Below are 27,337 nucleotides of genomic sequence, written 5' to 3'. Positions count from 1 at the left end.
TTTCTTGTGATTTCGTTCAAATTGTCATAAATAGAAAACAAGATTTTGCAAAATATTTCCACATTTTAATTTACTTATAGTAAAAATTTCAAAAATGTTTTTTTTTTATTCTTAAGTCTATAGATACAAATATCCTTACAGACTAATATAAATGTACATATATACAAACAACATTGATATTTAACTAGGATTTAAGTATAGAATAATTTTTCTTTTTAATGAGTATCTGTCTTCAGTAAGATCAAAAAGAGGATAATATTTATTAAAATCTAAACAAATACGACGAAAATGATCATTATTTGCAAAATCGCTTTGACGATATTGAATATTAAGCAGTTGAAAATTTCTCGTTAGTCTTGAAAGAACGTTAATATTAAGCCGGATCAACAAAAATTCTACTTCAAATTCCCGTGTAAAACATTTGAGATGAAAGTGATGTTCAACATTTACCTGCAGCTACTGAGAGTAGGGAGCTTTATTAAATTTAATCTAAACGTATAGAAAGGAAGTGTTTGGTAATTCCAACCACGATTACGAAGGTAAAATAGTAGAAATTATTTCTGTACTGACTCAATTTTATTTCCGTGAATAGTGTAAACCGGATCCATATTCAAGTGTACTTCGGACAAGAGAAATATATAAGTTCTTAGTAACTGAAGGATCATCAAATTCTTTACTCCATCCTTTCATAAATCCAAGAGAACTAAAAGATCAATTCACCATCATAGAAATATGTTGTCTAAAATTCAATTTTCGATCTAAGAGGATGCCAAGATCTAGAAAAGTTTCTTCTATGTCAATTTCACGAGCGTTTAGATGATAACTTTTTGACAAGTGTCGCGTTCTATAGAAAGACATTAGTTTACATTTCGAGTTATTTAGTTCCATTAAATTTACATTACACCACAAACAAAAGTTATCAAGATCGAGTTGTAACAAATCCAGCTCAAAAGGAACACAGAGCGATTGGAAAATTTTAACGCCATCAGTATACATTAAGATTGAAGAATTTTTAATAACACGAGGTAAATCACTTATATACAGATTAAAAAGAATGTTATCCCAGCAATTAATTTCAAATGAGTTAAAAATGTCATACACTATTGTTAACAGTTGTACAGATTGAAGAAAAAACTCGTTAAATTCACCAAAGGTTCATATGATTTCGCTATTTTTAACAACAACAGAAGCTAAACTCGATTAAAAATGTATTTAGCGCTGTTTAAAGTTCAATTTTATTAAAAATTAGTTAATTTAAACTGTACCATATGGTTAATTTTTTGAGTGCACTTTCTACTACAACTTTGAGAAAATAATTAAAATTAGTGTATTAATTAGGTATGTTCTATTCAAGTGAGTGACAGTGCATATACGAGGTCTGATCAAAAAATAACCTTTATTTAAAAATTTTTCAACAAGTTTTTATTTATTCACCAATAAGTATGTTGTCCCCTTCAAAGTGAAAAACTTACATCGTCCTTCCGTTTGTAACCCATCGAAGTAATGAACTCAAACCCAACAAAGTATACGAGGTCTGGCCAAAACATAACCGTTATTTTAAATTTTTTCAAAAAGTATTTTTTTATTCATCAGTTCAATAACTATCTTGTGCCCTTCTTAGTAATCCAATCCAAAATCCGGTGAAAATTAGATAACTTTTGCACCAAAATCGGCACGAACATTGCGTGGTCTAATAAATATAAGTCGCTGTTAAATTTTCTAGGACAACATTTTGGTCTTTTTGGCAGCTGTATCCATATATAAACCGATCTGAACCATATAAGAAACGGATGTCGAAACGAAATCGGATAATAAATGACCTTTTTAGGGGGCCAAGACTTTAAATCGAGAGATCGTTCTATATTTCACATATAATCAAATCTGGACCAAATTAAACAAGGATATAATAATCATCTTATTTTATTATAACTCCACTACTACATCCGAAGTTATATCTTAATAGGGGCTGGTCTCAATCATATTTTCATAAATTGGAAGATCGGTCTATATAACAGCTATATCTATATAAACTTATCTCTCTCATATTTGGGTCGGATGTCGGGGGGTTAAAACAACTCACTATTTCCAATTTCAACGAAATAGGGTAATAAATAAAGCTTTTATGAGTTTCAGACCCTAATCCGCATATCGGTCTATATGACAGCTATATCTATATACAGTCCGATCTTTATCATATTTGGTTTAGATAGCGGGTGGCTTAAAACAACTCAATGATTCCCATTTCAGAGAAATTGGGTAATAAATGCAGCTTTCAATGGTTCCAGACCCTTAGACGGCAGATCGGTTCAAATGTCAGCTATATCTAAATACAGTTCGATCTGAAACATATTAAGGGCGGATGGCGGGAGGCTCAACTCACTGTTTCAAATTTCCGCGAAATCGGATAAAAAATAATGCATTTATGGGCATTAGACCCTTTATGTAGCAGCTATATCTAAATATGGTTCGATTTGGCCCGTCAAAGGACTTAACCAGCGTACATCAAAAAGACGTATCTGTGCCAAATTTCAGCTCCATATCTAAATTTTTGAAGGCTATAGAGTGACAGGGCCATCGTTAAATCGTCTTAGAACTTTACGACGATCCGGAAATTGATATTTCGATGTGTTGCAAACGGAATGACTAAATGAATATACCTCCTATCCTATGGGGTGGGTATAAAAATGAAAAAAATCGAACATACGTAACTCACGAAATTTTAAAACAAAAGATGTTTTTTTGGTCAGACCTCGTATTAAAGCTAGAATGTTTGTTTATATTTAAAAAAAATTTTCTCGTTTCTAACGGGTACTTAGGACACATTTTTTTCACAACTTTGTTTTACCTCTGGTTTGTTTAGCATTCCGCAATTATCAATTTACTAGATGGCAAAAGGCATACAATGCTCAATGCCATTACCACGTGCCATATCGAGTGTACGATGTAGTAATTTTGTCTAGTTGCAACAAAGGCGTAGCATACAAGTCCACAAATAACTAAGACGCACCCAATGGGCATGTGGAACAATAAATATTTACGAGCAGGAAAGCATTGCCTCGTTTTATAACAACGTACTCCCCAACTAGTTCCTATTAAAATTACCCCGGTCAAAACTGGCGTTAAAAATACCCACAGACTTTGCTTATTCACTTCAGTTCCAAGCGCCAGAAGTATTGCACCCAACATATGAAGCAGTGCTGTATACTCCTCACCAAGCTGTGCCATTGCAAGGAGTGTTACCCATATGGCGAGAAGGCCGCAATAAAAGTCGCAGAATTGTAGTACTTCTAGACTTAATAAACAAAAGCTGTACTCTTCTTCGCCGGAATCGCAGGCATGGTAAAATATTGAGAAAAACATTGCAAAGAAATATATGAGAGACTCTATGCCAAATTTTCTTCGCGCTGCTATATATACGCTAGGAATGAAAAATAAATTGCTCAGAATTAGTAGCAGAGAAGCTACCAACGTAGATATTTCCGAAAGAACTTGGGAGTCATCGTTACAGTCCCATCCGCGGTAACCTTTTGTGCATACACAGGATGAAAAAACAAATCCTCCCGACATGTAGTGATAACAATGTCCGGAGTGACCGCATGTTCCATTGATACACGGCTTAGATGATATTGAAAATGAGACAGAAGTACTGCAATTTTCTGGTGCGAATTGTTTGGATTCTACATTCCTACTGTTTTTAAATTTCTCTGTCATTTCCAAATGCAATGACGTACATTTAACGTCTAAGAGGCACTCCTTGAATTTTAAAATATTTTTCTCGTTCATTGTCTCAAAACATATGGGGTCATTTAAACATTTTTTGTAATAAGTCATATTAGGTGAGCAATCACAATTTTGGTGCATAGAATCAAGGTTATTACGGTAGGTGTTCACAAACTCTTTTACTCTTTGAACCGAAAACCGATCTACTGGTGAAGACGCATTGCAAAAAAGTCGCATTGTTACAAACCAATTGCCGGATTCGGGATAGGGAACATGCAATAAAGCACTGTTCTCACTTACATTTTTGCTGTTTATTATAGATGTAGCGGCCCATTGGCGATGTCCATGACGGCATTTATCGGGCCATAAAGGTTCGCTTGGTTGACCGTGATGCATGCAGACAATAATAATTTTGTGTTTTCTTGCTTCCGAATTCGGACGGAACTCGTCATCATCCGAAACATGATCTCCGGTTCCTGGGTTTTCAAATGAATTCGATGATGATGGCGATATGTCCTTTTCTGATTCCTTGTTATCATTTTCCATAAAAGCGGAAAACGTTAACGTGCCACCTATATCGTAAACGTCTCCAATGTAAAACTCTAATCCCACTGGAGCTCCAGCTGTTACATTTAGAGTTGAAGGCATTGTATAATTTTCATTGGTCACCAAACTGTAATTGAATGTGAAAAATTCACGATGCGATTGTCTATGCAATGGATAAAATGTGATATTTCGAAAAACTATTGGTTTTTGTAGGTTTGCTTTATCGGTCGAGTTATCTTTATGTTTCTCATTTGCATCTGTATATTCAATCCTTAAAGCAAATTTTAAATTGTACTTTTCATTCTTTGTAGAATTTTCCGATTTCACGTCGCTCAGAACACTTTCTTCTGACAGGCACTCATTTTTTGAATGATACTTCAACAGGATGTAATGCCAGGTTAAGGGCTGAACATTGAACATAAATGAAATTGTTTCTGTCCGATTTGCTTGGACGTATATGCTGTGTGAAGATCCAAGTTCTTCATTATTGTCATCAAGATAGGGTAATGCGTTCGCTTGAGTATAAAATCCAATCAAGGGACAGCGTAGACACTTCTCAGCGAAATCAATGAAAGCTGTTGCTACTTCAACGTTACGGGGTATAAACAATTTGTAAACTATGTCATTGTCCTGAATATTTTTAGCCTCTGGTTTCACATTTGAACTCGATGCTTTAATATCAGCTTTATGTGGCCTTTCCTTATAAGATGCTGATGTAGTTTTTGCCTTATTATTATTATTACAACTATTGTTAATGTCGCAACAATTGTCTTCATAATTTCCTAGTAATGTGTTGTTTTGTACCATCCTATTACTTGTTATTATCGGATTAAAAATAGACAACGACATTTCAGCCATTAAAAGTGTTTCGCATGATGCAGCAATGCCTGAAACAACGAAAATATATATTAAACACTTAATATAATGTTCATGTATTTGTAAGGAAACATAAGATATGTAATATAATGCAAGCAGAATTCCGCCAGTCCACTTCGACACTTCTTCCAGACACGCTTTAAAATCTTAATAAAGGCACTGAGTGCACATTTTCCGCAAAAAATGTATCAAATAATACCAAGGGTACCACTACCACTTTAATAAAACTGTGAAAGTAAGACATATACAAGAAAGACGCATACAAGATACACTCGAGCGTACTATGTAAAAGATTAAAACCTAAAGTCCTCAAGATAATTGTGCCCTATCAATGCGGTTTTTGACCTGGTAAATTCACTAAGACCAGATGTTGACACTGCGCCAAATCCTGGAAAAGATCCGAGAAGCACAGCTCAACTCTTATCGACAGCCCTATACGTTCAAAGGTATTTCAAGCAATGTCTGAGTTTGGTATCCCTGCAAAATTAACAAGACTCTGCAGGATGACATCTCTCCGAACTATTATACCAAACGAGGTTTCAAACAAGGAGGCAGCTTATACTGTGATCTCTTTAATGTCCTGCTGGAGAAAACTATACGAGGTGCAGATCAGAGAACAGCAGCAAGCCACCGTAAAAATAAGTGCACATGTTAGACATGCAGCAAAAGGCAAGCTCACACCTTATACTAGCAATCGTTGTTGACGGACGCTTACGACTCTCAACGACCAAAACATAAAATAATCCTTTAAATTCGCTGAGCTATTGCCACGGTATCTCTTTTTAAGCAAATAAAGGATAAAAGAAAATAATTGCTATGTTATTGGAACAATATTAAGTCATGGTTCATTTCGGACCATAATTGAACTGAATATTGGAGACCATAGTAGAAGTCATTGCCACCTTTGGGGGCTGAAGAAGTAAAATAGGGAGATCGGTTTATAAGGGAGCTGTATTAGACCATGTAGGGAGTTGTATTAGACCATATTCGACACGTATGTTAAAGGTCATGAGAGAAGCCGTTGCACAAAATTTCAGCCAAATCGGATAATACTGGCGCCCTTTAGATTCTCAAGAAGTCAAGGTTATGAAGCGATTTGAACTATTCTTAGCACAGTTGCTGAAAGCTAAAATAACACATGTCATGCAAAATTTCAGCTAAATCGGATAATAATTGCGCCCTCTAGTGGCTCAAGAAGTCAAGACCCCAGATCGGTTTATATGGCAGCTATATCAGGTTATAGACTGCTTTGAACCATTCTTAATACAGTTGTTGGAAGTCATAACAAAACACGTCATGCAATATTTCAGCCAAATCGGATAGAAATTACTCCCTGTAGAGGCCCAAGAAGTCAAGACCCCAGATCGGTTATGGACCGATTTAAACTATACTTAACACAGCTTTTGGAAGTCATAATAAAACACGTCACGCAAAATTTCAGCCAAATCGAATAAGAATTGTGCCCTCTAGCGGCTCAAGAAGTCAAGATCCCAGATCGGTTTATATGGCATTTGTATCAAAACGTGGACCGACATAGCCCATTTACAATCCCAACCAACTTACACTAATAAGAAATATTTTTGCAAAATTTCAAGCGGCTAACTTTACTACTTCGAAAGTTAGCGTGCTTTTGACAGACAGACGACGGATGGACGGCTTAAAATGTCGTGACGATCAAGAATATATTTATATACTTTATATATATTATATGGCCTTTTATAGCTGTAGAAGCCACAATTTTGGTACGATCTTTACAAAATTTGGCATGAGGTGCTCTATTTGACGTCCTCATATGTGTGCAAAATTTCGTCAAAATCTGTCCAGATTTAGATATAGCTCCCATATATAACTTTCATCCGATATTGAATATTATGGCTATAGCAGCCACAACAACTACTGTTTGAGCCAACAATTTTGCTGTTTTGAATAACAAATTTGGTTGAGTGTATCGTTCAAAGTTATGACAGTTGAAACTTATTTGCGTGCTTTGTAATGGCTTAGGTAAAGAAAAAAGGAATAAAATCTGTCACTTTTGAACAGACGGAGACAGGCAGCACGTACGTCACTGATAAAAGCAATTCTGATCCAAAAACAAAAAAGCAAATTACTCTGCTTGCTTTGGCTTCATACGGCACTCATATGAGTGGTGTTCGTTTGCAAACGACACACCATGTCTGTCGACCAACTTGACAATCACTCCTCTGAACGATTTGCAAAAAATTTTGTATTTGTGCGAATGTTTCTAGCTAACGTTGTTTTTATGTGGCATGCGATACAGGCAATTGCCTTGGCCAAAGCGGCTATTGAGTGCCAAATTTTGGGTCTCATGCTGTTCTCTGACGCAGATGTGAATATCGCACGCTGTTATCAAGAGAATACATGGTACACGCATATGCCTACGACATCGATATCGTAGGTCGATCACCAGAACTAGTTACTGCAGCCTTTGAAAGAATCGAAGGAGAATCAGTGATATTCGGCCTGACAGTAAATGGCCACAAGACAGAATGGATGGTATCTACTCCCAAAACGCCTTGTACACCCGAGCCGATGAAGAATATGGAGAAAGTTGGGAAATACAACTTTGAGATAGTCTCACACCATAACCGAACTAATGGCACCATTAGTTCGGTTATGGTGTGAGACTATCTCGAAGAATAATTCTGGTGAACAGATGCATATTTGGATAAAGCAATAAGTTTAGTTCAGCCGAAAATTACACTATACAAGACACTGATACTACACGTGTTATTATATGGTTCCGGGGCATTGGTAATTGTTTTCGTCCATTGTGATGCCACAGGAACAGGTGGAGGAAGATGCCTTCTAGTTCCTACATGTTCTAAAAGAAATGAGAACCTTAAGTGGAACTCCTTCTAACTGCCAGTGCGGGACACACACGCACAGCAGATGTTCTATAGTCTCTTCTTCCTCGACGTCCTCACAGCATCTGAAAACGTCGTTACTGGCAACCTTCAGTCTCATTATTTCTGATCAGAAATTTACCCGCCATGACGAAGACAATAAGATGTCTGTCCTAGCCACTGAAAGCAAAGCGGAAGACCTCTTCAAATCTAGATTCGGTCACATATTAATGCCCTACACCACCACTGTTGTACAGGGTATTATAACTTTGTGCATTTGTTTGCAACGCTTAGAAGGAGAAGAGCTGGACTGATTGATAAGCATACCCATCGGCTTAGAATCACTGCCTGATTCGATTTAGCTATGTCCGTCTGTCTGTCCATGTATTCTTGAGACCAAGTTACAGTTCGCATTTATTGACTGATTGTCATGAAATTTTGCACAAGTCTCTTTTTTGGCCCAACGCTATTGATTTAGAACAAAATCGGTTCAGATTTAGATATAGCTCCCATATATATCTTCCATCCGATATGGCCTATTAAGGCTGTAGAAGCCACAATTATGGTCCGATTTTTACATAATTTGGCATGAGGTACTTTATTTGACGTCGTCATATGTATGCAGTTTCATAAAAATCGGTTCAGATGTAGCTCCCATATATATTTTTTATCCGATATGGAGTTTTAAGGCTATAGCAGCTACAATTTTGGTCTGATCTTAACAAAATTTTGTACGAAGTGTTTTCTTTAAAGTTTCAATACGACTACAAAATTTCATAAAAATCGGTTCAGATTTAAATATAGCACCCATATATATCTTTTATCCCATATGGAGTTTTAAGACTGTAGCAGCCACAATTTTGGTCCGATCTTTACAAGATTTGGCATGGGTGCTTAATTAGACGTCTTCACATGTGTGAAAAATTTCATAAAAATCGGTTAAGATTTAGATATACCTCCCATATATATCTTTCATCCGATTTGGGCTGTAGTAGGGACAATGTTGGCCCGATTTCTACAAAATTTAGCGTGAGTTGCTTTATTTAAAGTCCCAATGCGAGTGCAAAATTCCACATAAATCGATCTAGATTGAAGACGTAGCCCCCATATATATCTTTAATCGATATGGTCTTTTAAGGCTGTAGTAGCCACTATATTAGTCCGATCTTAACATGTGTAGTACGAGGTGTTTTATTTGACATCACCACCACACATTTTTTCAAAATCGAAAATTGCAAAATTTTTCCTGTTACTGTGAAATTGGTAAGGATACCACAACATTTTTTTTGATAATTGTCGTTGCTAATGTGTGCAGGAATTGGCCCATCGGCGGTGACATGTGGTTAATGTCAGACACAAAGCCAACACACTATTTTCATAAAATCTTATGCAAATAAATTAAAAAATTAAGGAAGAATAAATGTTAAATATTTCAAAATATGGTGCAAAAATATAGTGCAATCCGCCATCTCGTCATCAAGATATCATTACAAAATTGGTATTGTTCTCAATACAACCAAAGAAACTTGCCCCCGTTTGCGTACGTATGTCAGTTAAATGAGAGAAAGAGAAACTCAAACAAAGAGAACGTCCACAAAAATGGAGTAGTTTGCTGAGAATATAAACACAGAACTGACATTTTAATACCGTCAAACTGGCCGGCTGTTCGCGTGAGACCACTTTAATTAATCCACCTTGTTCTCCTCCGAACGTTATAAAAATCGATCGAAAATTCGATTTTGTAGGAAAAGATGTTCGGTAAAAATTGCATCCAACTATTGCCGTATATGGCTATAATTTTCATATATCATATTTTTATAAGTCCTAAAGCTTTCCTAATTCATTGAAGATAAAATAAGAAAAGGTGGTAAAACTAGCGGTTGTAAAATTTTTTCTTTCATTGCTAACTAATTTTTACTCAGTCGATGAAATAAATAAATAAATAATTGATGTCAAACGACATAGCGACACCCGTAATTGTAATATAAAACTCGTTCTCATGGATAAAAATCTGCCGACAAATATTATTTTGAATCATTTCCTTACTTAAGGTGGATACTAAGTTCATTTCATTTTAATCTTTTCATTGAAGAAAATGAATAATTCAAAATGTAAATTAATTTGTTTTTAATATATTTCACTGTGTCCAATTCTACGGTCAAAGCCTACAGAACTAATAAATTTCTACTAGAATCAATGCTGCTTGCTATTGTTGACTCATAGATTTCGATCCTAACTCACTTTGAGCTCCGTATCAATTGCCTTACATACTGTATTGTGAAATTCCAAAGAAAAAAAAAATGGTTTCATTTGAAATAATTTTTTTTAAATGTAAATCTGGGTGAATCGTTCTTTAAAGAAAATGTTATCAATCCACTAAATACGAAAGCGTAGAAAAATACCCATGAATGGAGCTGTCTTAGAATAATTCCAGCTTGAGCTAGGATAGAGGTATCCTAATGAAATTGGTATTGACGTAAACTGGATGAACTGGATGGATAAGGTCATGTTTTGGGGGAAATTGGCTTGTCGAAATTCGGCAATTTTTTACATTCAAATATATCCAACAAAAATGTTTCTCACAAATTCTTAGCAGTGAGATTTGTAGAATCCATTTTAGTGTAAAAAAAATTATGGTGATAAGTCGGCAGGTGCTATTTTATCTCAATGTTATTTATTCCACCTTTCTTCGCTAAATGGTTACAATTTATTAAAAGCATTGTAGCTTAGGAAAAAAAAAGATTTTTTATTTTTTCAAAAATGTTTACAATTTTTTTTAATTTTCATTTTTCAATTTTTTTTTGCCTGTTAGGGCGAAATCATTAAATTTTACAATTCTTGTTTGTTTCACTTTCGAGACGAGCTCAATGATCGGAAATGCAAATGGAAAAGGACGCGTTTCGTCTTTGGTTAAAAGACTTTTCAACCATATTAGGTGTGATGGCTTCAAGGGTCGTGCGTTGGTATGTCGTATTTGAATGGAATTAATTGCGAAAACGCTTCTATAATACAATTACCACATTAACCAAGCTCGACAACAACTTTCTAAAAAAAAAATGACTACGTCAATATAAATGCTCTAAATTATTAACATATGAAATTTCATCCAATTTGGACAAGGGAGTCCAGGGTCGAGCGTAATAGGTTATTTTTTTATGATTTTGTCTTTGAAAATTGTGTATAGAAAAAATTTATCCAATTTATCTGAGCAACATTTTGCTTTTAGACATATTTCATTGAAATTTTGCATTTAGAAAAAATGTCTTTCAAGTTTTATCTTTACGTAAAAAAAACTTTCATTTTGTATTTTAATTTGCGATTTTTCATTTTGTTTTTGTTTCTATGTGGGACAGGAAAGCATAATGAAAAAAAATTAAAAATGTAGTGTCGTAAAATGAATAGATCAGACGCAATAAATTTTCTTGAAATATTGGCTTAATAAAATAATTTCGAGGTAGGCGGGTCAAAAGTTTGTCTTTAGAAAATTTATCACTGAAATATAGTCTTTAGAAAAAAAAAAAACATTACAACTCAATTTTTAGAAAAATATTGTCTCTAGGAGAAAAAATTTAAATGAAATTTACGACTTTTGCCTTTCCTTTCCTTTATATATATATATATATATATATATATATATATATATATATATATATATATATATATATATATATATATATATATATATATATATATATATATATATATATATATGTAATGATCCCTTAGTGAAAATAGGGTATTTAATTTTTTGATATTTGAAGGGAGGCGGACCCTTTCCCTAATATTCAGAATCGCCAGATCTCGGGGAGATAGGTGATGCGATTTAAGCGAAATTTTGTGTGTTCTTATATACTAACCTAAAAATAAATTTTTTTTCCAGATTTTGGGTGGGGTACCTAGAGGGGCCGCCCCACCCTTGAACCTACCAAACATAGACCAATCACGACAATATGGGACTCAAATCAAAGGTAATTAAGGTTACAAAACGTATCTGATATTCAATTGTCGGGCCAATTGTTAGGGGGACCACCCCAAGCCCCAAAACACCCCTATATCGGGCATATTTACCGACCACGGCAATATGGGACTCAAATGAAAGGTATTTGCGAGTAGAATACGAATCTAATATCCAAATGTAGGACCACGTTTCAGGAGGTCCACCCCTTCCCCAAAACCTCCGAATAGGACTTATTTACTGACCATGGGAATATGGGGTTTAAATAAAAAGTATTCAAGTGGAGAATTCGAATCTGATATCCAAACAGGGGACCAAAAGTTGGGGAGCCGTTATTCCCCAAAAACATCCCCAAAGGGTACAAATATACGACCATAGCAATATGGGGCTCTAATCAAAGGTATTTGGGAGTAAAGAACGAATCTGATATCAATATTCGTCGGGAAAAGTGTCTATGGGGCCACCCCACCCCTACAACGCAACCCAAAACGGAAGTATTTGCTGTCTATTGCAATATGAGGCTCAAATAACAGGTTTTTTAGATTAGAATCCGAATCCAATATACATTTTCAAGGTATTAGAGAGTAGACCACGTATTTGTTATCAACATTAGGGACCAACTCTCTGGGGGACGTCCACCACCATAACAACCCACAAATAGGACGTATTTGCTCACCACGACAATTTGGGAAAAGAGCAAAAGAGAGTCGAACTAAATATTTATAGTTTTTAGGGCCAATACCCCAAACCGGACATATTTGCTAACTTTTGCAATAAGGAGTTCAAATTAGATTAGAAAACGAATTTGATATCAAATTTTGAGGCCAATGGCAATATAGGTTTGAAATAAATGATATATAAATACATGAGAATAGAGCACGTTGCTGATATATTTTCCGGACTTAGTGTTTGGGGGACCACCCCAATCCCCGAAACACCCCTAAATTCGGCATATTTACCTATGTCAATGTGGAGCTTATATGAAAGGTATTTGGGAGTAGAGCAAGAATTGATACCAATTTTGGGATCAAATTTCTAGGGGTCTACCCCTTTCCCAAAATACCCCACAAACAGCAATTTTTTACTGATCATCGCAGTTTGGGGCTCAAATAAAGGAATTTGGGAGTAGGATACAAATTTGATATCCAAATGTAGGACCATGTATTTAGTGTAAAAATATTTCGACCATGCCCAATATGTGGCTCAAATGAAAGGTATTTGAGATTAGAAAACGAATTTGATAACCTATTTTGGGGCCATGTGCTTGCGGGACGCCTCATCGTGTAAACTCCCCTAAACCAATGGCAGTATGGGGTTCAAATAAATGGCATATGAAAGAAGAGCACGATGCTGATATTTTTTCAGGGCCAAGTGTCTGGGGGACCACCTCAACCTCGAAAACACCCCTAAGTCAGGTATCATGAGAATATAGGGCTGGAATAAAGTATTTTAAGAATGAGAGTACACGAGTACACCTTACACCCAAACTGAAATTCGTAGACCAATGAAGATCATATGGGGTTCAGATAAAGGCAATTCCATTGTTAAACTGTTACTCAAGCGATATGCTATGAAAATATGAAAATAATATATGAAAATAAATATTCCAAGGAAAATTTTGTTCCATATAAAGTAAAAGAAGACGAGGTGGAGCGGGCCCGGGTCAGCTAGTATATATATATATATATATATATATATATATATATATATATATATATGTATATATATATATACATATATATATATATATATATATATATATATGTATATATATATATATATATATATATATATATATATATATATATATATATATATATATATATATATATATATATTTATATATATATATATATATATATATATATATATATATATATATATATAAACTGTGATAATACTATTATAAATTCATTAATTTTACAATAAAATTAATTAGTTTAGATTCATCTGGAGCTTAGATTGCAAGTTTCTCTTGAATATCAGTATTTAGCTTGGTATTTAGTAGTACTCTCTAATCATGTCGGTTCCTAATATAAATAACCGTTAGATTTTGCGAAAATTATATTGTGCGATAGCCAATATATAGATTATAGCCTGTTTGTCTACTTCGAACGCAGGCGTTCGTTCGGCCTGTAAACAAAAAAAAAAAAATGATTTCGGTTGTGTATTTCATTTTAAACGAAGAATTTATCGAACGACAACCCTTAAGGCCTGGTTAGCCTCTCGTAAATGTAGAAAAAATGTGTCGTAAATGTAAAGAGGCAATTATGCTTATTACAAAACTTTGCATTTGACATTTCAAACAAAACAATCTTTTTTAACAAAAAAAGAGTTGAAGGTGAGAGAGGGTCTGACGTCGAAGAACTTTAGGCATAACTCAAGGGCAGGTCGGAGAAGACGGCCCTCCACGCAGTGATGCGAGAAGTTGAGACGTCTCTCCAATTGAAGGAGTACGCGATGGCGGCTTTCTCCAATATTTAGAGGGTATTTAACAACAAGGAAATGGGTCGACAGTCACCGCCCTGAGCCGCACGGGGAGACAGAATAAGGCCAGGTTCCCCTTCTGGATGCGGTGGACAGACTGAAGAGGGTTTCAGGAGACAGAGACTGAATTGGGGCTATACTTCAACACACATAACACTTCGGGGAGAGCTATGTGACATAATAATAGACGCAATAAAATTCTGGAAAGGGATTTACAGTTTACAGTTTACAGTTTTTACAGTCGAAATGGGTTATTGTTGCTGATGTTGTAGCTACATTTGTATGTGGAGGTAGCGATTTTCGTCGAGCTCGTTTCGGTCACCGTCCGCTGCAAGAACGTTATGACCATTTGTTATTAAAAGACGCCAATGAATCGCTTTGTCGCATCGCGTATCACAGGCACTCAGTATTTAAGCAAGAGCTGTTGCCGCCCGACCTCTCACGGAGACTCTCCCTTCGATACCGCTGATTGTCTGCGACTGTAATTGCAGCTACTCCGTATACAAAGCTTTTCACTTATCGCAATGTATGGACTCGCCCGGTAGCTCTTAGCTGACTTTCTCGTAATGGCGATGAAGACCAAACAAATTGGAGTTCAGAGTTTCAACTGATGCGGTGCTTATTATCATCACGTGTCGGGTGAAATCAGTATATGTATATGGCGCCCCTCAAGGCAGTGAGTTCTAGTACAGTGAGGTCGAAGTGCATGGAGGAGTGTGTGGAATTCCTGAATAGACCCCAGTGATTAGCGGATACGACAGCGCCGTATTAGCGTTTACCCCTACTCTCTTCTTGTAATTTTTTGTTATCACTTTTTTCACATTTACTTTTCAGAACTGGTCAGACTGGAAACGTTTTCATGGTGGGCTTCCCATTCAACATTTATTATTAACAATAAATTCCACAGAAAAATAGAATAAGAGAATAGAAGTTTTCTTAACATACATTTTTGGTTTTGAAATTTCTTCAAACTTTATCACCTGACACGAAAACGGAACGTAAAATTTTGTTATTACTAAATTGTACATTCCGTTTACGGTTGACAGACGTTCGGTAATCGTTTGCATGCGTTTTCATAAAGCAAAACAAAACAGCTGACACGTTTCCTACATTTACGGTATGTTTACGAGAGCATAACCAGTCCTTTTCAAAAACGTAAGCATTCCAATACAAAAATGGTATCATGTATATTATGACAGTTGTTAGCAATGCGAAGCAAATTGTAGAACCAGTCACTTGATAATTTGCTTTCGAGCGAGAATATTTTAGCTAAAATGCAAAGCAAAAAACAAGTGAAATTATACAAATTTTAGCATTAAAGAACCTTAGGTGCCCACCGCGGAGTCTATGAAAAAAATAAGGTGCAAAAAAAGTTGTGTATAACTCTTAAGCGTATTTCAGCAATTTTGGACACAAATTAGAGCTTCTAGGAGCTCCAAAAGTAAAAATTGTTCCATTGCGCCTCGAAGTTGTTATTGTTGTAGCCACATGTCTGTATGCGGAGGTGGCATCCTCGTCAAGCTCCATAGATGATCAAGCTCTTTCCGGGATCGCAGCGGGAACAAGGTGGCCATTGGCGTCAATAACTCGTCTTTTCATATAGAGTATCATTGGCACTCAGTATTTACGCAAGAGCCGATGCCGTCCGGCTTCTCGCTGAGAATCTTCACTTGATACCGCTGACTGTCCGCGACAGTAGTTGCAGCTACTCCGTATGGAGCACTCCATTATCCGCAACCTGTGGACGCCCGGTAGCTCGCAGCTAAGTTTCTCGTGACAACGATGAACACAGTTTGGAGCTCAAAGTTGCAACCTGTGTGGTGCAAATAGTCATCCAGTGCCGGGAATCGAGGTAGTTAAAGAAGGTTGGGCTTCTCCACACCCGCCAAAAAAGTTAACGCAAATAGATGATTCCATTTTTTTTATTAGACACATAACAATTTGTCTACCCTCACTACAGGATGGGAGTATACTAATTTCGTCATTTCGTGCGTAACACCTATGAAATATGCATCAAGACCCATAAAGTATATGTTTTCTTGATCGTCGATCTAGCCAAGTCCGTCCATCTGTCTGTCGAAAGCACGCTCACTTTCGAAGGAGTAAAGCTAGACGCTTGAAATTTTGCACAAATACTTCTTATTAGTGAAGGGCGGTTGGGATTGTTTTGATATAGCTGCCATATAAACCGAACTTGGGTCTTGATTTCTTGAGCTTCTAAAGGGCACAATTTTTATTCAATTTGGCTGAAAATTTTCACGTGGTGTTTCGGTATGTCTTCCAACAATTGTGCTATGTATGGTTCAAACCATTTCATAATCTGATATAAGTGTCATATAAACCGATCTCCCGGTAACACTTTTGAGCTTGTCACTCATATCCGATTTGGCTGCAATTTTGCACGTGGTCTTTTGGTTTGGACTTCCAATAATAGTGCTAAGTATGGTTCAAATCGGTCCATAACCCTATATAGCTGCCATATAAACCGATCACCCGATTAGACTTTTGAGCTTCTAGATAGCGCAATTCTTACCCGATTAGGCGATTGAAATTTCGCACATATCGTTTTGGTATGACTTCCAACAACTATGCCAAGTATAGTCTAAATCGGTTGATAATCTGTTGTAGGTACCATATTAACCGATCTCCCAATTTGAGTTTTTGAGCCTCTGGTGGGCGTAATTATTACTCGATTTGCTTGAAACTTTGGAGGTAGTGTTTTTCTATGACTTCTAACAAACATGACAAGTACGGTCCATATTGGTTAATAACTTGATATATACAATATATTTGAAAAGGCCATTCAAAGAATTTGACAAATGCGATCCATGGTGGAGGGTATGTTTTGAACTTGTGTATGTGATTGAATTAAGAAAATCACAAAAATCACAACTGATGATGTATCACCGGTTGAATTACAAGCTGTGTCTGATAGACTGGTGTCTTGGCTTAGGGAGATATACTCTGCTTGTATCAGAATGTCATATATACCTGTGGGATGGAGGGACACGAAAGCAGGAAAACCCTACCACGTGAAGGAGAAAGATTATCGTCCTATTAGTCTGTCCTCCTTTATGCTGAAGACTCTTGAGAGGTTGATAGAAACATACCTTAGGGCAAAGATCCCTTGAGATCGCCTGTCGCGGCAGCAGCACCCTTCCCGACCTAGTCGGCTACATAGAGGGTTCTATCGCAGTCAAGGAATACACAATGGTAACATTTCTTGACATTGAAGGTGCTTTCAATATTGTAATACCGACGTCAATCATGAAGGATTTGGAGTATATAGGCATCAACTCTACCGTAAAAAGTTTATTAATAACTGACTTACTAAAAGATGCATTACGGAAGGCTTGGGATCTGAGGATCTAACAAGATGGGTCAGCAGACGAACCACTCAAGGAGGTGTGCTGTCTCTTCTACTTTGGAATATAGCCATTAATTATATATTATTTTCTCTGAAAGAAATAGGCGTAAAAGTGGTCGCGTATGCTGATAACGTGACAATTGCTGTTAGGGTAAGTTTCCAAGCACTCTAAGAGATATAAGGAAGCTCTACGTGCAACAGCAAAGTGGGCTACCGAAAGTGGCGTAGGTATAAATCCGTGCAAGACTCTGTCTCCTTGGGTGGAGAGAATGTTCCATTTACAGACAGAGCAAAATAAATGGGTGTTTGGATAGACAGGAAACTCAACTTCAAATCAAACATTTTGGAAAGGGCAAGAAAGACCACTCTTGCCCTATACACCTGCAAGAGAGCCATTGGCAAAAGTTGGGGGTTTAGATTGCGTGTCATGCATTGGGTATGTATTGCTGTTATCAGACCTGTGACCTGCGTCAGCGGATGTGAACATTAGCAAGTTATTGGGCTTTTTAAAGCGATTTGGATGGTTCAACGTTAAGAGCTAGAAGGCATCTTCCTTACTCTGTTCCTTTGGTATCACAATGGACGAAAACGTCTAAGCGAGTCTGATGGCAGACTGCCACTTAAACCTCACCCAACCTTACCTAACCTACGTATCGGGCAAGGGTTTTGAGAAGTCAAAAACAACTCACGGTTTTAAATTTCGTTGATATCGGGTATTTAGTACAATTTGGGCCCATTTTTTCTACTTTTCATCGCAGATCGGTCTATACGGCAGCTATATAAAAAATCCAATCCGGACCATATTTAAATGTATGTTGAGGGCAAGGGTCCTCTCTGTTCTGAATTTCAGCGAAATCGGATAACAAATGAGCCCATTTTGGGCCCAAGACTATATATTGGGAGATCGCTCTGGATGGCAGCTATATCCAAATATGGTCTGAACTGGACCCTATTCGGTCCGGATGTCACGAGGCTTTATACAATTCACTATTTAAAAATTCAGAGGAATTGCATAGTAAATGCGGCTTTTAGGAGCTTCAGACCCTTTAACATGACATCGGTCTACACGACAGCTATATTTAAATATGGGCGAATGTGGATCATGCATTCAAATCGGACTTAAATTGAGATTTCCAGCTCATTTTTAAACAATGGTATTAATTGCAGTTACCTCCAAATTACTTAAAACGAGTTCCTTTATGTGACAGTGAAAAATATGTAAGTGCCAAAACTACCGTTATCCTTATTTATATGCACAAAATTTTTTTCAGCCAAAGAAGTGATATATATGTAAAAATCATATTTCAATCTAAGATATGCAACGATTTTTTAAATAAAAACCTTCACCTGTAAAGTTTTGAATATGGCACTTACATCTTTTTGGCGGTTAGGGGACGAAATGTCGGTAAAATAGATATGGGTCATTCCATATGAAAATAAAGAGTGGATCGCAGGTCAAATAAAGAAACAAAACAAGTAAATGTTTCGTTCACACAAATTGGAAATGAAAAACTAACAAATGCAAAGATTGAATGAAAATAAAAATGAATAAGAAATGAAAATTAAAATCATGAAATGATAAATACGCGAAAACAAAATGTAACTATGACGGTTTCATGTCGGTTGACATTAAACACGGTGTGTTGATGAGAATGAATTCTTCAGAAGCATCTCTATTGAGACACGCTTTCTTCAGATAATACTGTCTTACTTAATTCCTTATTATTTGCAATTTTATAATAAAATGATTGTTAATTTTGTATACTTTATGCACATTTATAAGACCAGCACTATCTTCTTCTTATATATAAAAATCAATTTGTGTTTGTTTGTAGGTTTGTTTGTTTGTTTATTTGTTTGTATGTTTGTGTGTTCCTCATAGACACAGAAACGGCTAAACCGATTTTCTTAAAATTTTCACAGATGGTGCATAATGACCCCGTGGTGAAAATAGGGTACTACATTTTTTGATATCTGAACCTCCCCCTTACCCTAATTTTCAGAAACGCCAGATCTCGGATATTGGAGGTGCGATTTAAGCGAAATTTTGTGTGCTCTCATATACAATAGTATCCTAAAATAAAAAATTTTGGTATCCAAATTTCGGATGGGGTACCTAGGGGGCTGCCCCACCCTAAAACCTACCAAACACATATTAAGACTAATCACGACAATATAGGATTCAAATGAAAGGTACTTAGGATAAGAAAACGTATCTGGTATCCAATTGTCGGACCAAGTGCTAGGGGGAGCACCCCAACCCCAAAACACCCCTAAATCGGACATATTTACCGACCATGGCAATATGGGACTCAAATGAAAGGTATTTGCGAGTAGAATACGAATCTGATATCCGAATGTCGGACCACGTTTCTGGGGGTCCACCCCTTTCCCAAAACACCCCCATACAGGACTTATTTACTGACCATGGGGATATGGGGCTTAAATGAAATGTATTTGAATGTAGAATACGAATCTGATATCTAAATATGAGACCATGTGTTTGGGGGGCGCCGCCTTTCCCCAAAAACATCCCCCAAAGTGTACAAATTTACGACCATAGCAATATGGGGCTCAAATGAAAGGTCTTTGGGAGTAAAGCACGAATTTGATATCAATATTCGGGAAAAGTGTCTACGGGGCCACCTCACCCTACAACACCGCCCAAATAGGAAGTATTTGTTGACTATTGCAATATGAGGCTCAAATAAAAGGGTTTTTAAAGTGGAACACGAATCCGATATATATTTTCAAGGCCAACTCACTGAGTGGCCGCCCATCCACCAAAACACCCCCCAAGCAGGTCATGTTTGCCGACTATGGAAATATGGGGCTCAAATTAAAGGTATTTGGGAGTAGACCACGTATCTGATATCAACAGTAGGGGCCAACTGCCCAGGGGATGTCCCACCACCATAAAAAACCCCCATTGGACGTTTTTGCTCACCAAGACAATTTGGGTCTTAAAGAGAGTGGAACTAAATATTTATAGTTTTTAGGGCCAATACCCCAAATCGGACATATTTGCTGACTTTTGCAATAAGGAGTTTTAATGAGATTAGAAAACGAATTTGATATCCAATTTTGAGGGCAATGGCAATATGGGGTTCGAATAAATGAGACATGAGAATAGAGCATGTTGCTGATATATTTTCCGGGCTTAGTGTTTGGGAGACCACCACAATCGCCAAAACACCCATAAAAAGGGCATATTTACCCACCATGTCAATGTGGAGCTTAAATGAAAGGTATTGGGGGGTAGAGCAAAAATTGGTACCCATTTTCGCAAGAATTGATACCCAAAATACCCGACAAACAGCAATTTTTTAGTGACTATCGCAATATGGGGCTCAAATAAAGGTATTTGGAAGCAGAATACGAATATATGTATATATCCAAATGTAGGACCATGTATTTAGCGCATCACGCTTTCCCAAAACACCCCCAAAAGAAAAAAAATTTTCAACCATGCCAATGTGTGGCTCAAATAAAAGCCAATGGCATTATGGGGTTTAAATAAATGGCATTTGAGAGAAAAGCACAATGCTGATATTTTCAGGGCCAAGTATCTGGGGTACCGCCTGTCCTCCTAAATCACCACTAAATCAGACATCATGAGAATATCGGGCTGAAATTAAGTATTTTAAGAGTGGAGTACACCTAAAATCCAAACTTAAATTCGTAAACCGATAAAGATCATATGGGATTCAGATAAAGGCACTTGTATTGTTAAACTGTTAGTCAAGCGATATACTATTTTCGTAGCATGGAATTTCACTAAAAGATCTTTAATTGTCGAAAATAATATTCCAAGGAACCTTTTGTTCCATATAAAGTAAAAGAAGGCGCAGCGGAGCGGGCCCGGGTCAGCTAGTATTACAATATATAAAATACAATTGCTTGCCGGTTCCAATTTGGTGATAAAGAGATGTCGGTTAGAAACGAAAAAGCAGCGAATAGAACATTGTGGCTGCACAGAGCATAATCATCTGCCAACAGCATTAAAGAGTCTTCAAACCATCTAAACTTTTAGAACTAAATTAAAAAAGAACAGGGGCAAACTTCTCACATATCAATGAGTGCAGTCAGATTCACATTTAAGCGCAATGATAAGGGGCCTCCTTTTTATAGCCGCGTCCGAACGGCGTGCAGCAGTGCGACAAATCTTAATGCCAGCATTAAGAGGGGAAAACCACCGCTGAAATTTTTGTCTGATGGTCTCGCCAGGATTCGAACCCAGGCGTTCAGCGTCATAGGCGGACATAACCTCTGCGGTGGCCTCCTTTTAAAATTTACTTTTTAAATTTACTGGATAACATATTTTAATTATGTAAACATTTGCCAACTCGCCACTATAATACCGGAATGCATTATAGTGGAATAAAAAACTTACTATTGCACGACTTTCCAAAAATTTGTTAACACTCTCGAAAAACGTTAAATGGTATTCTTATATTTAACTTTCAATATTCTTCCTTCCTTTTCCGTTCCGATCAACTGCATTCTATTTTCTAAATGTACGTTGGTTTTATACCCTGCACCACCACTGTGGTACATTTTTAGCATATGTAAAATTTTTGACCCAAGGACAATTTTGAAAAAAATCGGTTAAGATTTAGATATAGCTCCCATATATATATTTCATCCGATATGGCTTTTTAAGGCTATAGAAGCCACAATTTTCGTCCGATCTTCACGAAATTTAGCATTGGGTATTTTATTTAAAGTGTACATATATGTGCAAAATCTTATAAAAATCGGTTCAGATTTAGATATAGCTCTCATATATATCTTTCTTCCGATATGGCCTTTTAAGGCTGTAGAAGCCACAATTTTGGTCCGAACTTCACAAAATTCGGCATTGGGTATTTTATATGAGGTCTTCATATGTGTGCAAAATTTTAGAAAAATCGGTTCAGATTTAGATATAGCTCACATATATATCTTTCATCCGACATGGACTTTTATGGCTGTAGAAGCCACAGTTTTAGCCCGATCATTACAAAATTTGGCATGGAGTGTTTTATTTCAGGTCTACATATGTGTGCAAAATTTCATAAAAATCGGATCAGATTTAGATATAGCTCACATATATATCTTTCATCCGATTTGGCTTTTCAAGGGTGTAGAAGCCACACTTTTGGTCCGATCTTTACAAAATTTTGCATGAGGTGCTTTATTTGACGTCTTCATATATGTGCAAAATTTCATAAAAATCGGTTTAGATTTAGATATAGGCCGATTTTACATGAGCCGTTTAAATTGACGTTCTAATACGTGCGCAAAATGTCATTAAAATCAGTCCTAATTTAGATATAGCTCCAATGTGTATATTTTATCCGATATGGACTTTTATGGCAGTAAAAACCACAATTTTGGTCACATCTTAATGACACATACTGGGACGTCAATCTCTATTTAACGCCCCAGTATGTGCCATTAAAATTGGCAGAGGTGGAAATCCAAATCTTTTATCCTATGGTAAGAAAATCTTACAAAGTTCTTAATTGCTATTTCAATTGGTATCCAAATTAATATCTGATTAGATTTCAAGATAAGTTCTACATATAAAAAGTACTACACGCACTAGGTGGTGTAGGGTATTATATAGTCGGCACCGCCCGACTTTTGCCTTTCCTTACTGGTTTTACATTTCTGATTTTATTTCATCCTACTCAAAACTGCGACAATTTGGGCCAAATTTCTTAATTCAAATAGGAATAGGATAACAGACTTAAACCGGCATAAGGGCATAGAAAGGAGATCTATTAAGCATTTTGTAACAAGCACGGAATTCCTGGCATAGGTCGCTTTGGGGACACTTTTTCGGATTAGGAGCGGACAACAACCCTATTACTGGCTTAGGTATATGTGGCGTGTGCAAATATGTATCCATTATTCTGATGGATCTGAAACAAAAGGACTTTTAAAAGTTCATTACGATGGGATATAGTTATGGTGATACAACAACGACGTCGGAAGGGACCTACGAAGCCTTTAAAATTTCGAACCTTCTAGCTTTTGAGATATTTTACCAAAGCAAAAGGGTTTGGAAAGTTCACTTCAATTTTGCAAGGCACATTTGGACCATTGGATTAGGAATGCATCAGTGGTATCTTGAAACCACAATTTTCATGCTGCTCTCTGCTTCAACGAAAGGTTATTGAAAATAAGTATCCCATGATTTTTGAAAATGTTTGTCTTCCGTTTTTATGAAATATGGTAGTTATGGTACTCAATTTAAAATGTTGTTCCCCGAAATGCAGAGGAAGGCGCAACGGAGCCGGCCCCGTTCAGCTAACATTTGATAAAACATGTAAAATAATGTGATTAATGCTTACCTTGTTGCTCTATCCTATCCTTTGTTGGGTCTGTCCAACTTAAAAAGGCAACAGCAAACCAATTTCCAACATATGGGCCTTCAATGAGTAGTTTCTCCAGCACTCCATTCGATTGAAATTGCAAACTGTGGGTTTTGAATCTTAAACCGTTAGAAATTTATTAGTATAAACTTCACATATAGGAAAATGCTCCAGTCTAGCTGTAGCATTTTAAACGAAATTAAGAAAATAAAGAAATGCATATATTAAATTAAAAATGTCCTTGAAATCTGACCTTTAAACGATTAAAATTTTGAATCTTCGGCAGTTTCGATATTTTTCTCCTAACTATCGATACTAAGGGGGTTAAGATGCCAAACGTTGGGCTAAGAAACCATACCACATTGCAGCGGACAACAGTAGTGGATTGTAGATGCGCAAGAAGTCAAATATACAAAATTGCTCAATATAACAATATTGGACCTATCGAGTGCTTTTTATACTTACCACCATAGGATGGGGGTATACCAATCTAGTCATTCCCTTTGTATCGCCCCGAAATATTATTTCATGACCCCATAAAGTATAGGGTGCGCCAGAGAAACTCACTTATTTGAAAGGTAAATTAAAACAATAATGTTTTAATTAATTTTTATTTGTTAATACAATATCCCAATTCATGCAGTCTTGAAAATGAAATCGGGTATTGGCGATGGAGGTCATTGCGACATTGATTAAGTCGATTTTTTAATTCGTGTCCACTCTTTGCAGCATATTAATCGGTATGTGCTTTGGGCCGTGGTCGATCGACATAAACCCGTGATTACAAATAACTATTTAAAAAAAGAAAACGCACGGACTGATCCCTGGAAAAACTATCGCGTTTTCAGGCAAGTTGTCAATCAGCATTCCACATGCATTTTGATGGGCAACAAAATCGCGTTAAATTAATTCTTTCATAACAGCCAGATGACGGAAAATTCTTCTAACAGTGGTGTCAGAAATTCCCGTAGCAGCTGCGTATTTGCGCGCCGAACGCTCGGAAGGAACGCACAATTGACTGTATCACTCTTTCGATATTTTCCGGAGTTCTGATGGTCCTTTGAAGTCCATTTCTGGGTTTGGCGACACTCCTGAAATGAGTAAGCCCATGACAGAATCGAATTACGGCCAGGAACGAGTCTGTGAGGAGAAATTTCAAGGCGAGCGCGGAAGCACGTTGTGTAGCAACAAATGAGCGATCCTCTGATCTTTAGACCAGAGCATGATGCCAGCTGACTGGGGTGAGGAACAAACTTTGGGAAGTCGTGAGAGAAAATTTTAGCCTAAACGGATGAAAAGTGAGCCCTTTATAGGTGCAATTTATCTTAAAGGGTACATTCAATGTCTGATCGCCTATATTTGTTAAATTTTCCGAAAAATTGAACTTTACCGATAGTACCGATAGGAAAAATATTAATCAATATTTAGACAAAAAATTAAATATCGATATTTTGCCAGCTCTAATTGATAATAGCCATGCTATTTAGTCCGTCTGTCCTTTCGCTTGTGGAAATCACGATAGCGGAAATTTGGATAGATATTTCTCATTTATGTACGTCTTTGGGGATTACAAATGGGCCATATCGGTTCAGATTTGGACGTAGCACCCATATAAACCCATAATCTAATTTGATATCTTGAGTATGGTTTAAATCGGTTCATAACCTGATATAGCTGTCATATAAACCGATCTGGGATCTTGACTTTTTGAGCCTCTAGAGGTCGCAATTATTATCCGATTTGCCTGAAATTTTGTATGACGGATTCTCTCATGACTATCAACATAATTTTAGCCTAAACAGATGAAAAGTGAGCCCTTTATAGGTGCAATTTATCTTAAAGGGTACATTCAATGTCTGATCGCCTATATTTGTTAAATTTTCCGAAAAATTTAACTTTACCGATAGTACCGATAGGAAAAATATTAATCAATATTTAGACAAAAAATTAAATATCGATATTTTGCCAGCTCTAATTGATAATAGCCATGCTATTTAGTCCGTCTGTCCTTTCGCTTGTGGAAATCACGATAGCGGAAATTTGGATAGATATTTCTCATTTATGTACGTCTTTGGGGATTACAAATGGGCCATATCGGTTCAGATTTGGACGTAGCACCCATATAAACCCATAATCTAATTTGATATCTTGAGGTCTAGAAGCCGTAATTATACCTTACGAATTCCAACAATCGTCCCAAGTATGGTTGAAATCGGTCTTTAACCTGATATAGCTCCCATATTACCCTTTCACGCTCAATGAAATCATTTGAACTCTTTTTGACTAACACCACTAGCCCCACACATTCACAAAAACTTCATCCAGCCTTTTAGATGTATTTTTTGTGAGTCAAAAACGAGGAGTTCTGTAATGTGACCATCTTTCTGTATCTCGTTTCTCAAAACATGATTTACACATATGGCTGCAATTATGAAAATGTAAACCAATTAAAAACTGTTCGTGATTTTAAGAATATTGATTTTATTAATCATAATCGAATGTTTTCTGAACCACCTTGGAATCTAACATACCAACTGACAACTGTCGAAGAACAAGTATCTTTCATTCAAGATCGGATTATATCACCGTATAATAACTGTGTCCAAAATCTATTCTTATAAAGTCTTTGCAACCACTATTTATTGAAAGGAATTCTGCTTACATACTCTGGATATGACTAAAAGCCCCATTTCTCCATCGCCAATTCAGAAATGCCAGAAAAACTGCTTCTAAATATATAAATATCGCAAAATCATCTTACTTCCAATACAAGTTTCAAAACACTGACGATGCTAAAAGCGAATTGAAAGAAATTGGTAATAGTAGCATGGGTGAAAATTTTCGTGACAGTCCTAGTGTCAACATAAACGAACTTAAGGAACGTTTCGTTAATATCGACCATGTAAAACTAATTTCAGATGCATACGAGCCACTGTTCCTATTGAAAATTCATTTACTTTTCGGTGTGTTAATGAGAAGGAAATCTTCGAAAGCATCTTTAATATTAAGTCCACGGCCACGTGCTTAGGTGATATTGATACATGCTTACTTCAGATCATAGTGCCTTACTTAATCCCTTATGTAACATTCATCTACAATACAATACTAACTAAATCGATTTTTTCAACTGAGTGGAAAATCGCATAGATTATACCTGTAC

At 36.5% G+C, this 27,337-nt stretch overlaps 1 protein-coding gene across 4 annotated transcripts in view; it reads right to left on the bottom strand.

Moving 5' to 3' along the window:
• Window positions 1-239: 239 nt before the first annotated feature.
• LOC106088357 (uncharacterized) overlaps window positions 240-27,337 on the bottom strand; it is a 71,035-nt gene continuing 43,937 nt past the window's right edge. For all 4 annotated transcript variants that reach the window (XM_059363506.1, XM_059363509.1, XM_059363508.1 and 1 more), the window contains 2 exons: window positions 24,157-24,296; window positions 240-5,153 (listed from right to left, as the gene is read on the bottom strand). In XM_059363506.1, coding sequence (XP_059219489.1) covers window positions 2,857-5,153; window positions 24,157-24,296 — 2,437 coding nt within the window. In that variant the 3' untranslated portion in view covers window positions 240-2,856. The remainder of the gene's footprint in view (window positions 5,154-24,156; window positions 24,297-27,337) is intronic.

The sequence above is a fragment of the Stomoxys calcitrans genome, chromosome 2 (assembly GCF_963082655.1).
Source record: "Stomoxys calcitrans chromosome 2, idStoCalc2.1, whole genome shotgun sequence".
Taxonomy (NCBI): Eukaryota; Metazoa; Arthropoda; class Insecta; order Diptera; family Muscidae; genus Stomoxys; species Stomoxys calcitrans.
This window is presented reverse-complemented; position numbering and strand designations above follow the sequence as displayed.